Source organism: Mytilus trossulus, unplaced genomic scaffold (assembly GCF_036588685.1).
Source record: "Mytilus trossulus isolate FHL-02 unplaced genomic scaffold, PNRI_Mtr1.1.1.hap1 h1tg000244l__unscaffolded, whole genome shotgun sequence".
NCBI classification, from domain to species: domain Eukaryota; kingdom Metazoa; phylum Mollusca; class Bivalvia; order Mytilida; family Mytilidae; genus Mytilus; species Mytilus trossulus.
In genome coordinates this window covers 783,840-797,570 of record NW_026963317.1, presented here as the reverse complement: position 1 = coordinate 797,570, position 13,731 = coordinate 783,840, and the positions used below count along the sequence as shown (strand labels likewise).

At 32.4% G+C, this 13,731-nt stretch overlaps 1 protein-coding gene across 1 annotated transcript in view; it reads left to right on the top strand.

Moving 5' to 3' along the window:
• The first annotated feature begins 4,253 nt into the window (after positions 1-4,253).
• Positions 4,254-13,731, top strand: part of LOC134701370 (L-asparaginase-like) — a 32,443-nt gene continuing 22,965 nt past the window's right edge. Inside the window, exons 1-2 of the mRNA XM_063562509.1 lie at positions 4,254-4,438; positions 6,108-6,225. Coding sequence (XP_063418579.1) covers positions 4,264-4,438; positions 6,108-6,225 — 293 coding nt within the window. The 5' untranslated portion in view covers positions 4,254-4,263. The remainder of the gene's footprint in view (positions 4,439-6,107; positions 6,226-13,731) is intronic.

Sequence of the window (13,731 nt, the reverse complement as noted above, 5' to 3'; positions counted from 1 at the left end):
ACTTTAATACAGAGTTTGGTATTCAACCGGCCGTCGATGTCAGTTTTACAGATATGTTTGAAGGTATCGATAAAAATAAGAAGATGTGCTATGAGTGCAAATGAGACAACTCTTTCTCCAAGTCGCATTCTTGGAAAAGGGGACTGGATTGTAGTAACGACCTGTGAAACAGATATTCCCTAACGTGTACGACCAACCAACTCGTGATGGTGTCTGTAAAATTTAAGAAAAAGAAAAATCACAAACAAACAAACAAACAAACAAATAATTTATTAGAGTCTCACCTCTTTAAAACATTTGATATACAACACAATATAATATTAACAATTTATAAAAGAGCCACTCTAAAAAGAGTTATGAGAGACTGTAAAAACAAAGATTAAAATACATTTATATTACATCTATTACATATATCAATATATCTTAGCATAAAACACCATACTATTAAAAACACTTATACAAAAGAAAACAAACAACATTATAATAACTTATTACGAGTATAAAATACACTTTCTCTTAAAAAGTACTTCATGGCAGATTTTGGCTGTAAAATAACAAACTCTATCATCATAAAACATAAATAAAAACTTTTCTTCATTACTTAAATTACTAAAACTACTTTCTATATTACATACACTGTTAAAAAATATCGTTCGCAGATCTGCATATTCTGGGCATTCTAATAAAACAAGTTTTTCATCTTCAATTATATTCAAATCATTTTTCTTACAATTAAAACAGAACCTTTCACTTACATCTATACCTTCATATCTGTCAGTTTCAATTTTAATCGGAGCAACACCTCTAAATTTAGCATATGCACTTCTATATTTACCGGGCATAGTAATACTTAAATATTTTTCTGTACAATAATTTGATTTTAATAACCTTAATAAGTACGCAATTTACTGCTTTCATTAGCTAGTAAATTTATATGCCAATTATTTTGGTACATAATAAATAGATTGTTTTCAATATCTTTAATAACAGACTTGCTCAAAATACATTCAATATTACAATACTGATTAAGATCAAGTTCTTTAAACTTTGTATTCACTCTACAGTTCCAATTTTTTACTTTATTATAACTGATCATAGCTGATATTATTACTCCAAAGAAAATTTTCTTATTAAGTCTACTATTAGACATCTTATTAAATCGTGACCATGTTCTAAATATGGAAGACCATTGTTTAACAATACATGGTTTCCATCCCATATCTCCATAAAGTGCTAAGTTAGGGGTATATCTACCCACTCCCATAAAAAAATCTCATAGCCTTATGTTTTACAGCGTTTATACATGAAAATTCTTTAGTACCCCAAATAGAGGCACCATAGTCAATCACTGACCATACAATTGAATTGAACAATTTTTTAAAAACATCATATTGAAAACCACCATGAGCTTTACATTTTGCTATTAGTAACCCTAATGCCCTACTGGCAGATTTGGCAACTGTGTTTGCCATTTCCTCACAACTCAAATGTTCGGTTAATAATAAAAATCACAAAAATACTGAAGTTAGAGCAAACTCAATTCGGAAAGTCTATAATAATATGGCAAAATCAAAAAACAAAACGCATCAAAAACGAATGGACAAGAACTGTCATATTCCTGACTTGGTACAGGCATTTTCAAATATAGAAAATGGTGGATTAAACCTGGTTTCATAGCGCTAACCCTCTCACTTTGCGGACAGTCTCATCAAACTCCGTTATATTTACATTGATGCGTCAACTAAAGACACAATAAATAAAACAGTCAAAATATGGGTACATCAGTCATCATCGTATAACAATTTTAAAAGGCAACTATTTAACAGAACACAAAAATATCTATCTACAAACACATTCATTGATCTGTGTGTCTGACGTCAGAAAATTGTATACGTCACATAGATTTGTCGTTCAATGTGCACACAAACAATTTTAAAATTTACCTAGGCAATGTTAGCATACAGGATTAAAAAATCAAAAGCATGTAAGAATAAATTTAAGAGATAGACCGAGATTTAAACTAGTCCAAAAGTTATATAAAGAATTTATAAGAATCCACAAATAATTAATTCCACTACGCGATTGAATGATTTTGACGTTTGTGCACTGGTTCAACGTATATATCAATTCATAATAGAAATATATCATAATGACATAAAATAGGAAAATATTATACTGACGGGATCTTTTAAAGTACATAGTCACGTTATAAAAACCAAAGAAATACAAAAAGTCGTAGATACAAAAACACCGCCAAAAAATGAAACACAATACAAACACACTGACGAGCCTGATTTATAAGTACCGAGCCACGTCAAACGTATATCACGTAAAACTATTCAACAGTAAAAGTAATATTAATAATAGAACAAAGACAAATGAAAGTACTATAAAACACGTTGTTAAGACGATAAACAACATCAGTACGCATAATCTATACATCAAGACCATCGTGTATTATTTGTGAAGTTGATACGGAATATTTATCAACAAGGTCTTGGTACCTTCCGATGAATTTTTTTTTAGAAAAAGGACGAGACGTTCTTGACGTACCCCTGGTTCATCAACTTTCTACTCGCACACTGATGACGTTTTACAAAGTCTGAGTAGGAGCTGCAAGCTCTTGAATATCGAATAAGTTGGGAAATATATATCCCATATGCAGATATAGCTGGTATATTGCTACTAAGGTGGGGGAAATTTATAATTTCAAAATTAAAATCGTCTCGTTTGTCATAGATTCTGGTATTGAGATGACTGTGTAAGTCAAATTCGAGATATAAGTAAAAAAATGAAGCGGAGGAAGCCATGTCTGTTGTTTCTTAAATCTCTAGTTCTGGGGGATTATTTCAACTTCACCACTTGATAAATATGCTAATATGCTTGGTATGTATTCTATTATGTGCTTCTTTGTTACATATTTGTTTGTTTTATAGTGATTAAGATTATAACACAATGTTGAGTGCTGTACTACTATTTTTGGCATTTTTACTTAATATGTCTATTTGTTTTGTGCACACATCGTTGTCAATATAATGGAATTAATTAATGATCATTGATTCGTCTTTCATACAAGTGCGATGTTTAGCTAGCTTTAAAATCAGGTTTAATCCGCCATATTCTGTGCATAAGAAAATGCCCGTACCAAGTCAGAAATATGACAGTTGTTATTCATTCGTTTGAGCTTTTGATTTGCCATTTGATTAGGAACTTTTCTTTTTGAATTTTCCTCGAAGTTCAGTATTTCAACGGCCAGTTGTGATTTTATTTTTTGATACAACTAGATTGTTAGTAGCCAGACACCTCTATCAACGAAATAATTAAAGAAAGCACAACTTTGGAATATCTGATCAACTGTGAGATATATGCAAGCGCTCCTGACATTTTGTGACATAGATATGGAAAGTTAACAATTGGGAAGCGGAAATTCTCTTTTTTGTCGAAAAGTTTTGTTTTCAAGCGACCCCCATTGTCAATTTCTAAATGCAAGTCAAGATATGAGGCGGACTTAACTGTATCTGCTGTATCTTTCATTTCAAGTTCGATGGGATTAATGCGTTCAACACAGTCGACAAATTTTTCAATTATTTACTGAAAAACGCCTTTTTTTTTTAGCAGAATGGTAGTGTTGAAGACCCATCCTTGGCCTTGGTCTGTTTTCTGCTCATTGGTAGGATTGTTGCCTCTTTGACCCATTCCCCATTTCCATTCTCATTTCTATTTTTATAGTTTAACGAATTCTTGTAGTAAATAATTGACTATGTTTTATATGAAAGAAATTACACTTTGACATTTGACCAATTTGATTATAGTTCCATTTGTATATACTATTTAGCAATATTTAGAGATGCTTGTACATAATTTTATAGAGTGTTTTATGAACGGTATAGACTGTTGCAATTAGATGACCCCCCCCCCCCCCAAAAAAAAAAGAATAAAACAGAAGATATTGTTTGGACAGTACACATATCGAACGATTGTTTGTTGTCTAGTTAGCTAGATATTTTTAGATTGTATAGTAAACGTTTTGAAACTGCTTAATTGTTTTAAAACAAACTTTTATTGTCTAAGATTATTTTAACACAGTGAACCAGATTTCTCATAAGAGGTGTGCCTATTTTGGGAGAATTTATATAACAGATAACAGTATCCTCATTATTAATTTACGGTCCTTCCTCTGCCATTAAAATTTAGGACACTTCTGGTATTTAGTAGTATTACATTATTTCTTCTTCAATGTGAAAATAGGAAAGTTGAAAAAGGATGGAATCAGACGAAACTCTCAAAAATGGGAATTCAAATGAGTTTGATTTGTCCATTAGAGAGACAGAGCTTAAGAAAACGGTTATTCATGAATCTATTGACCAAGAAGCGGAAGCCAGAATTCTGGTTTTGTACACTGGTGGTACAATTGGAATGAAATCAAATAATCAGGGAGGTATGACCGCACTTCTGCAATACATAACTTTGGATAATTGTTCTTGACCTCTGTGTCATACATTAAAGTAACAACATTAATAAAAAACGTTGTTGATACCTTTTTCCAACACGTATTTATTTATTTCAAGGCACTAATGTAAGAATTTAAGGCAGCAACTGAAGAACATATAATAGACTCCTTCCTGATAAATTATGGCATTGTACCAAGTTTTCATGAAAGGCCTACACTATTGAAGTAACCTTAACGGACTCATGCCATGAGCTTGTATTTTGCCAAGAAGCTATTTAGCCTCTGTCAGTATTTTTCCATCAAAAGTGAAATATAAAAGTTACCATGGCTGTTATATATATAGACCTGCAGATTTAAAGCTGTACTGAACTAGACCCGGTTAACATGTCTAACCCTGCCACATTATTTATGTGTGTGCCTGTTCCAAGTCAGGAGCCTGTAATTCAGTGGTTGTGGTTTGTTTATGTGTTGCATATTTGTTTTTCGTTCATTTTTTTATATATATAAGGCCGTTAGTTTTCTTGTTTGAATTATTTTACATTGTCTTATCTGGGCCTTTTATAGCTGACTATGCGGTATGGGCTTTGCTCATTGTTGAAGGCGGTACGGTGACCTATAGTTGTTAATGTCTGTGTCATTTTGGTCTTTTATGGACAGTTGTTTCATTGGCAATCTTACCAAATCTTCTTTTTTATAGTTGAGTTAGGGAAGATGATTAGAGTTCTGCCTTTAATACAGAGATTGAGGGTTCAATTCCACTGTTACCACCCATGGAGATTCATAACCATCAAGAATCATGAATTCTGATTTTCTGATATTCCTCCATTTGATTCATTCTCTGCCTCTGGTATACAATACAATACAATACTTTTCAAAACACAACGCTAAAAGCTAAAGACGGAGCAACACAAACCCCACCAACATTAACCAAACACCAGGGGTGATCTCAGTTGGTCCAGAAGACTAAACAAGTCCTGCTCCATGTGTAGCACCAATTGTGTTGTTTAGTTCTTATAGTGAGTACAAATCCAATCTCAGTTCTAATTTTGTTGGTCACATATGAGGAAAAGAGGACAGGATTGTTGTATAGTAAACATGATATATACAATAATTGAAAAAAATCTGTTGTCAACTGTGAAACAAGTATTTTCAAAAATTACAACCATGGATGGTGCCTATAAAATTTTGTAAATTATTGTACATGGAAATGATCGAGCATTAACGAATCATTTTATTATGTGAAAAACACAGACAAGAAATTCAAAATATTGAAACTACTTGTGTCATTAACTAAGCTTCAATTCTGCTTATGGTACCCCAGTTTCAATAAACATGAACAAATTAGATATGCAGTATTTATCCTTGAAATTTTCATCATACAATTGGTTTATTTACTCAATTTCAGAAAGCAAACTACATTTTATATGTGCTTTTTGCCTTGCCTTTGAAGACGTAGGTGTTGCAGCTTTTCTAGCAGCTTTTCTATTTAAAATTGTTGAGTTTTCTGATTTATGAAACCATGTTGACAACTTGTATAAAAAGAAGTTTGATCAAATGACCTTTATTTTAAGTTGTTGAGCAGTAAAACATTTGTTGTCCCATTGTTAGCTTTGGTAGTCACACTCTGTTATTCTCAATAATAATTTCCTTTTTTCAGTCTATGAGCCAAAAGCTAACTTCCTTGTAGGTGAGCTGAAACACCTTCCAATGTTTCACGATGTTGAGTATGCTGAGAAATATCTAACATCAGATGATGCAGACTACCTTGCCATGCCGTAAGTCAATTATAACATATGTAGGAATAGCACCTTTGCAAATAAAAGAGCCATCACATATAACAAACATTCATGCAATACATTTTTGTACTTTGTACTTCACATATTTTCTTAAATCAAATGTTAAGCATGTTTAAATACACAGAAAAATCACTCATGTCAGAATAAGAGTATAATAGGGTGAATGCTGGTGTTTAAGTGCTTAATATGCTTATTTACAACCCTCTCGGGTTAAAAAAAAAAACCCAAACTAAACAATACACCTTATCGCTAATCCCGACTGACCCGGCTGCTTGCACTTTTGATGTCAACAACAATCACTTTTCAATTGTGGTGTCAGATATTTTGTTTTATGACGTCAAGTTTTTACGGGAACCTGTGTGATATTCAGTAATGGCAGACAAATAGCAATAAAGGTGTATTGAGAGGGATTGACCCTAAATCTGCAGAAATCACTGTGAAAAAATACAAAATCATTTCCCCAAAAAAATTTTAAGAACAATTTTTTTTTGTGTGTTTAGAATATTTTAGGTGACTTTGTGCTTTTTGTTCATAATTCAAAATGGTCTTCAAATTAGTCTATTTTTGTGAAAAAATCCAAAAACACTGCACATTCTGTCATAGTCGCATTGTGTCACTAAGGCTTAGCTGATTTTCACATTTTCTGAAAACCTTTCTTATGATGCTTTAAAATTGTGATTAGTAATGATAGCATATAATTGTCTATAATGTTTTTCTATGAATTTTCTAGGCCATTTTAAGTTCTCCCAAATTCTACCTTCTCGCTAGGTTTTTTTTATTTTTGGCCCTCGAAGTTGCTTTGCAAAATATTGATTTTTTTTTCTGATTTTCTGTTTTTGAAACTTTCTGAAGTTTCACCCGTGCAAGAGTGTTTTACTTCTATAAAATTACTTTCAGTATTACAGTACTGGAGTGCCTTTATCTGCTTAGCCATAGGAAAACTTCAGGATCAAAAAAATTCTGAAAATAGATAAATGTAAACATATAATTGTTTTTATGTGAAACCAAATACATTTTGTATTCTAATACATAGTGAAAATGATCTCTTTTCAAAGACTAGAACAGCCGTCTCGGTAGGTTTTGGTGTTTATCTTGTGGTACTCACTGTGCTAATGAATGAGGGTTTGGATGGGGTTCTTCATTTCTTTATTCCATAACTTTCTAGAACATTTTTTCTCTATTCTTCATTTTTTAGCTCACCTGGCCAAAAGGACAAGTGAGCTTTTCTCATCATTTGGCGTCCGGCATCCGTCGTCCGTCGTCGTTGTCGTCGTTAACTTTTACAAAAATCTTCTCCTCTGAAACAACTGGGCCAAATCAAACCAAACTTGGCCACAATCATCATTGATATATCTAGTTTAAAGTTTGTGTTTTGTTACCCGGCCAACCAACCAAGATGGCCGCCATGGCTAAAAATAGAACATAGGGGTAAAATGCAGTTTTTGGCTTATAACTCAAAAACCAAAGCATTTAGAGCTAATCTGACATGGGGTTAAATTGTTAATCTGGTCAAAATCTATCTGCCCTGAAGTTTTTAGAAGAATCAGATAACCCATTGTTGGGTTGCTGCCCCTAAATTGATAAATTTAAGGAAATTTTACCGTTTTTGGTTATTATCTTGAATATTATTATAGATGGAGATAAACTGTAAACAGCAATAATGTTCAGCAAAGTAAGATTTACCAATAAGTCAACAGGACCAAAATGGTCAGTTGACCCCTTTAGGGGTAATTGCCCTTTATACCTTTTTTCGTAGATCTCCATGATCTTTTACAAAAATCTTTTCCTCTGAAACTACCTGGCCAAATTAATCCAAACTTGGCCACAATCATCATTGATGTATCTTGTTTAGAATTTGTGTTTTGTTACCCGGCCAACAAACCAAGATAGCCGCCATGGCTAAAAATAGAACATAGGGGTAAAGTGCAGTTTTTGGATTATAACTCAAAAACCAAAGCATTTAGAGCAAATCTGACATTGGGCAAAATTGTTTATCTGGTCAAGATCTATCTGCCTTGAAATTTTCAGATGAATCAGACAACCCATTGTTGGGTTGCTGCCCCTAAATTGGTAATTTTAAGGAAATTTTACTGTTTTTGGTTATTATCTTGAATATTATTATAGATGGAGATAATCTGTAAACAGCAATAATGTTCAGCAAAGTAAGATTTACAAATAAGTCAACATGACCAAAATGGTCAGTTGACCCCTTTAGAAGTTATTGTCCTTTATAGTCAATTTTTAACCTTTTTTCGTAAATCTCCATGATCTTTTACAAAAATCTTCTTATCTGAAACTACTGGGCCAAATTAATCCAAACTTGGCCACAATCATCATTGATGTAACTAGTTTATAAATTGTGTTTTTTGACCTGGCCAACCAACCAAGATGGCCGCCACGGCTAAAAATAGAACATGGAGGTTAAATGCAGTTTTTGGTTATTACTCAAAAACCAAAGCATTAAGAGCAAATCTGACAATGGGTAAAATTGTTTATCTGGTCAAGATCTATCTGCCCTGTAATTTTAAGATGAATGGGACCACTGCCCCTGAATTGGTAATTTTAAGGAAATGTTGTTGTTTTTGGATATTATCTTGAATATTATTATGGATAAATTTTAACTGTAAACAGCAAAAATGTTCAGCAAAGTAAGATTTACCAATAAGTCAACAGGACCAAAATGGTCAGTTGACCCCTTTAGGAGTAATTGCCCTTTATAGTCAATTTTTAACCATTTTTCGTAAATCTCCATGATCTTTTACAAAAATCTTCTCCTCTGAAACTACCGGGCCAAATTAATCCAAACTTGGCCACAATCATTATTGATGTATCTAGTTTAAAAATTGTGTTTTTTTACCCGACCAACCAACCAAGATGGCCGCCACAGCTAAAAATAGAACATGGAGGTTAAATGCAGTTTTGGGTTATTACTCAAAAACCAAAGCATTAAGAGCAAATCTGACAATGGGTAAAATTGTTTATCTGGTCAAGATCTATCTGCCCTGAAATTTTTAGATGAATCGGACAACTTGTTGTTAGGTTGCTGCCCCTAAATTTGTAATTTTAAGGAAAGTTTGCTGTTTTGGGTTTTTATCTTGAATATTATTATAGATAGAGATAAACTGTAAACAGCAATAATGTTCAGCAATTTAAGACTCAAAAATAAGTCAAATGACCAAAATGGTCAATTGACCCCCTAAGAAGTTATTGTCCTTTATAATAAGAATGTTCAGTAAAGTAAGATGTACAAACACATCACAATCACCTAAACACAATTTTGTCATGAACTGTTTGCTTCCTTTGTTTAATTCACATATACCAAGGTGAGCGACAGAGGCTCTTTAGAGCCTCTAGACTAGTCTAGTTTACCTTTAGTTAGTTCTATTCATTTTGTTTCAGCATCTCCCTATTCCCTTTTCTTTTAATTGTTTTGCCCATTATTGACTTCCCTTCATTTTTGCCCATTGTTCCCATTTCTTTAATTGTTTTGCCCATTGTTGACTTTTTCTTTATTTTTGCCCATTGTTCCCTTTTCTTTAATTGTTTTGCTCATTGTTGATTTCCCTTTATTTTTGCCCATTGTTCCCCTTTCTTTAATTGTTTTGCTCATTGTTGACTTCCCTTTATTTTGGCCCATTGTTCCTTTTCTTCAATTGTTTTGCCCATTGTTCCCTTTTCTTTAATTGTTTTGCTCATTGTTGACTTCCCTTTATTTTTGCCCATTGTTCCCTTTTCTTTAATTGTTTTGCTCATTGTTCCCTTTTCTTTAATTGTTTTGTCCATTGTTGACTTCCCTTTATTTTTGCCCATTGTTCCCTTTTCTTTAATTGTTTTGCTCATTGTTGACTTCCCTTTATTTTTGCCCATTGTTCCCTTTTCTTTAATTGTTTTGCTCATTGTTCCCTTTTCTTTAATTGTTTTGCCCATTGTTGACCTCCCTTTTTTTTGCCCATTGTTCCCTTTTCTTTAATTGTTCGCCCATTGTTGACTTCCCTTTATTTTTTGTCCATTATTCCCTTTTCTTTTAATTGTTTTGCCCATTATATTTCTATTTCTTTAAGTGTTTTGCCCATTGATGACTTTTCCTTATTTTTTGCCCATTATATTTCTTTTCTTTAATTGTTTTGCCCATTGTTGACTTTTCCTTATTTTTTGCGCATATATTTCTTTTCTTTAATTGTTTTGCCCATTTGTGACTTTCCTTTATTTTTTGCCCATTATATTTCTTTTCTTTAATTGTTTTGCCCATTTGCGACTTTCCTTTATTTGTTGCCCATTATATTTCTTTTCTTTAATTGTTTTGCCCCATGGTTGACATTTTCTTTATTGTTTTTTCCGTTGTTGACATTTTTTTATTTTCTTTATTTTTTTGTCCATTATTCTCTCTCTAAATTCTGTAAACCCCATGCAGACCTTCATGAATGCTTCAATGTTTTTAAAAATTTAAATAACACTTTGGGTTGACTTTGGCAGTAACAAAGATTTTATTATGTGTATTATTTTATAATTTATAAACTAAGTGACACTTTAAGACAATACAAGTATGATAGACTATTTTTAGAATACCAACGTTTGACTCCAAATTGTAGAATATTTTTACAGTTACCTTCTCTGTGATAGGATATTCATGTACTCAGTTACCTCAAGTAAAAGTGACTGAAAGAAGAAAATTAATATAAAAAAGAAGATGTGGTATTATTGCCAATGAGACAACTATAAATCCACAAAAGACCAAAATGATACAAACATTATTGCGAAGCCTATCATAGTTTTCCACAGATTCACCTGCAAGTTACCTGTCCATTTAAATTTTTGTAAGTTCAATTGTCCCATCTAACAAATACAACAGGTAATGTTCTCTGTTTAGTTTATTCAATGGGACCTTTAAATTTCTTGCAAGAGAAATCTATCACTCACTGATTAATTTACCTGAACAAAAAATTGAACTGCCAATGATGGAAATACATATACAAAAAGTAATTATAAAAGTGCATGTGATGTTGTATTTATTCAATCAATAACACATTTTCAATTTGTTTGATATAAACACTGATTTAAAAATTAAAAAGTTGATATCTGATCAAATTTCAACATTTTACCTATTAGAATTTGCTATTTTTTAGTCTGTTCACAAATAAAACTTAAAATGATAATGTTTAAATAAAGGTCTTCATAAATGTATTCTTTGTAACTGAAAAACCATGAAAAACATGCAGATTTTTTAAAACATAAATGCATGCAGTACTTATAAAAAATCAGAAATAAACTTTTTATAATTAAATCAATGCTTATAATCAACAGACTGAATATATATTATTGATATTGAAAAAATATTGTATCACATGCAGTTTATGTGAGTTTATGCATGTATTTCAATCAACAAAGACGATTTTTTTTTGGTCAGGCAAATTAATCAATGAGTGATAGATTTCTCCTAGAAGATGTCAATGTCCAAGTGAATAAACTACACAGAGAACAAGAGCTATTGTATTGATTCAATGGGACAGGTAAACTTGCAAAAATTTAAATACCTTGGTATAGAGCAGACGACTCTGTGGAAAACTTTCATTTGGTTCGCTATAACAACTATAGGTAACCGTACGGCCTTCAACAATGAACAAAGCATACAATTGGTGTAATTTTGGGTAAAAGGTGAATTATTTTATGTTTTCTATACACAACAATAGCCTAGAAAAACCCTTATTTTTTCCAAAAAAACTCTAACAATTGTAAGCTTTATTTTACTTTTTAGGTGCTCATTTTTGATAGAATACCAGAATGTACTACCACAGAGTAGATAACCGTTGGAAAACATTATATACTCCTATGTCAAAAGTCGAGAATTTGAGATTCCAATAATTAATAATTCATATTTGTTAATGCCAGTCAAATGCTTGAAATATGCACCATTTTATTTGTGTTGTACCCCTTAAGTTGAATAATAATAATTATGTTCATTGGTGAATTATTGGTATTTAATTGATCACCAAATGCCCTTGAATCATACACCTATATGCAATAATCTGTTGATGTTCATATTCTGAGGTTAGAGGTCAAGTTTAGTTTAAGGTTCCAGTTTCATTCTTGTCAACAATTGGCCCGAGAACACAGTTATTTCATGGTGCATTTCTTTAGACAATAAATTTAAATTAAAAAAATCGCACCTGCATTTTCTCAAATTTTTTTTTACAGTTCAGTGTGCTAGTAATGGGACAAATTATATCAAAATTATACAAACTTCTGCCAGCTCTATATTAATTATTGACAATTCTGTGTTAAGGGAGTCTGAAATTCAGTTTGACAGCTATAGACTTAATAAAATTTGACCTTTTTTAACTGGACCAAATCACTACTTAACATAAAGACTCAGCATCCAAATATTTTTAACATGTAATTTCATCCCTCTACTTAATATTTCATGCATTAGATATCAAGAAATAAATTGGGAAAGTGTATCAAATAAAAAATGCAACTTATACACTATTAACAATAGGGACTATTTTCGTAGATAATGAAAACATAGGGAGATAACTGTGTCCTTGGACCAATTGTCAAATTATTTTTAATGGTCTACAGGGTATTTTTCTTCAAATTAAGTACTGGTACATATTATTACCGATTGAACCCTCTTTTCTTTTCCTTGTTAAGGTGAATGCTAAGTTGGTCAGGTCATTACATTACAGTAGACTGGGTGTATTTAACTCATTCGCCCCTAAGAGATTTCTGGAAAATCACGCATTTTCGAAAATTTGCAATCATATGCAAATTATATGCAAATTAGCAGACTCTTGATGCTGTAACTGCTGCTCATCTATTAAACTTTGTATTAAAATTTGGGGGCGCATGGCATTTGTGGGGGTGGGGTGGGAGGTGGAAGATTTTCTCGTGGGTTTGAACCCACCCCCACAGAAAAATGGTCATTTTCCGTCTATTTTCCGATTTTAAAACGACCTTGAGAGGTGAACATTAACCAGACTGTGATTTTTTGTCATTCAAGTATTACCCTATAGTTACAGCAGTCCATGCATGCTAACTGGGAGTATATGGGACTTAAGTGTCTTGCTGGCCAATTATTATCATCAAGTCAGGTCTGCCTAAATGTCCGTTTTTACGGATTTTTGACAAAACGGAGACCTAAATTTTACAGACTAGATACTTATTGGCTATTTTATACCTCTTTCTGTTCCTATACCACCTATGCATGCATTTACTATAGTAGTTTATACCTACAATGACTACCAGTTAAGAAGTGGCCATCAAAAGATGCCCACCCCCACCTGATTTTTGCTACTTTTCACATTTTCCCGATTTTGAACTCTTAAACGGCTTTCAAAGTGCCATATTTTCTTAAACAGACGTATGAGAAGAGCTTATGGACCATGAACTGCTTGGTTGAAGTCCCTGCTATCATAACAGTTCAGGTGGGGCAGTTCAAAAAAGGTATGGAGGGTCATACAGGCCATCAAAGAATGGTTGTCGCCATGA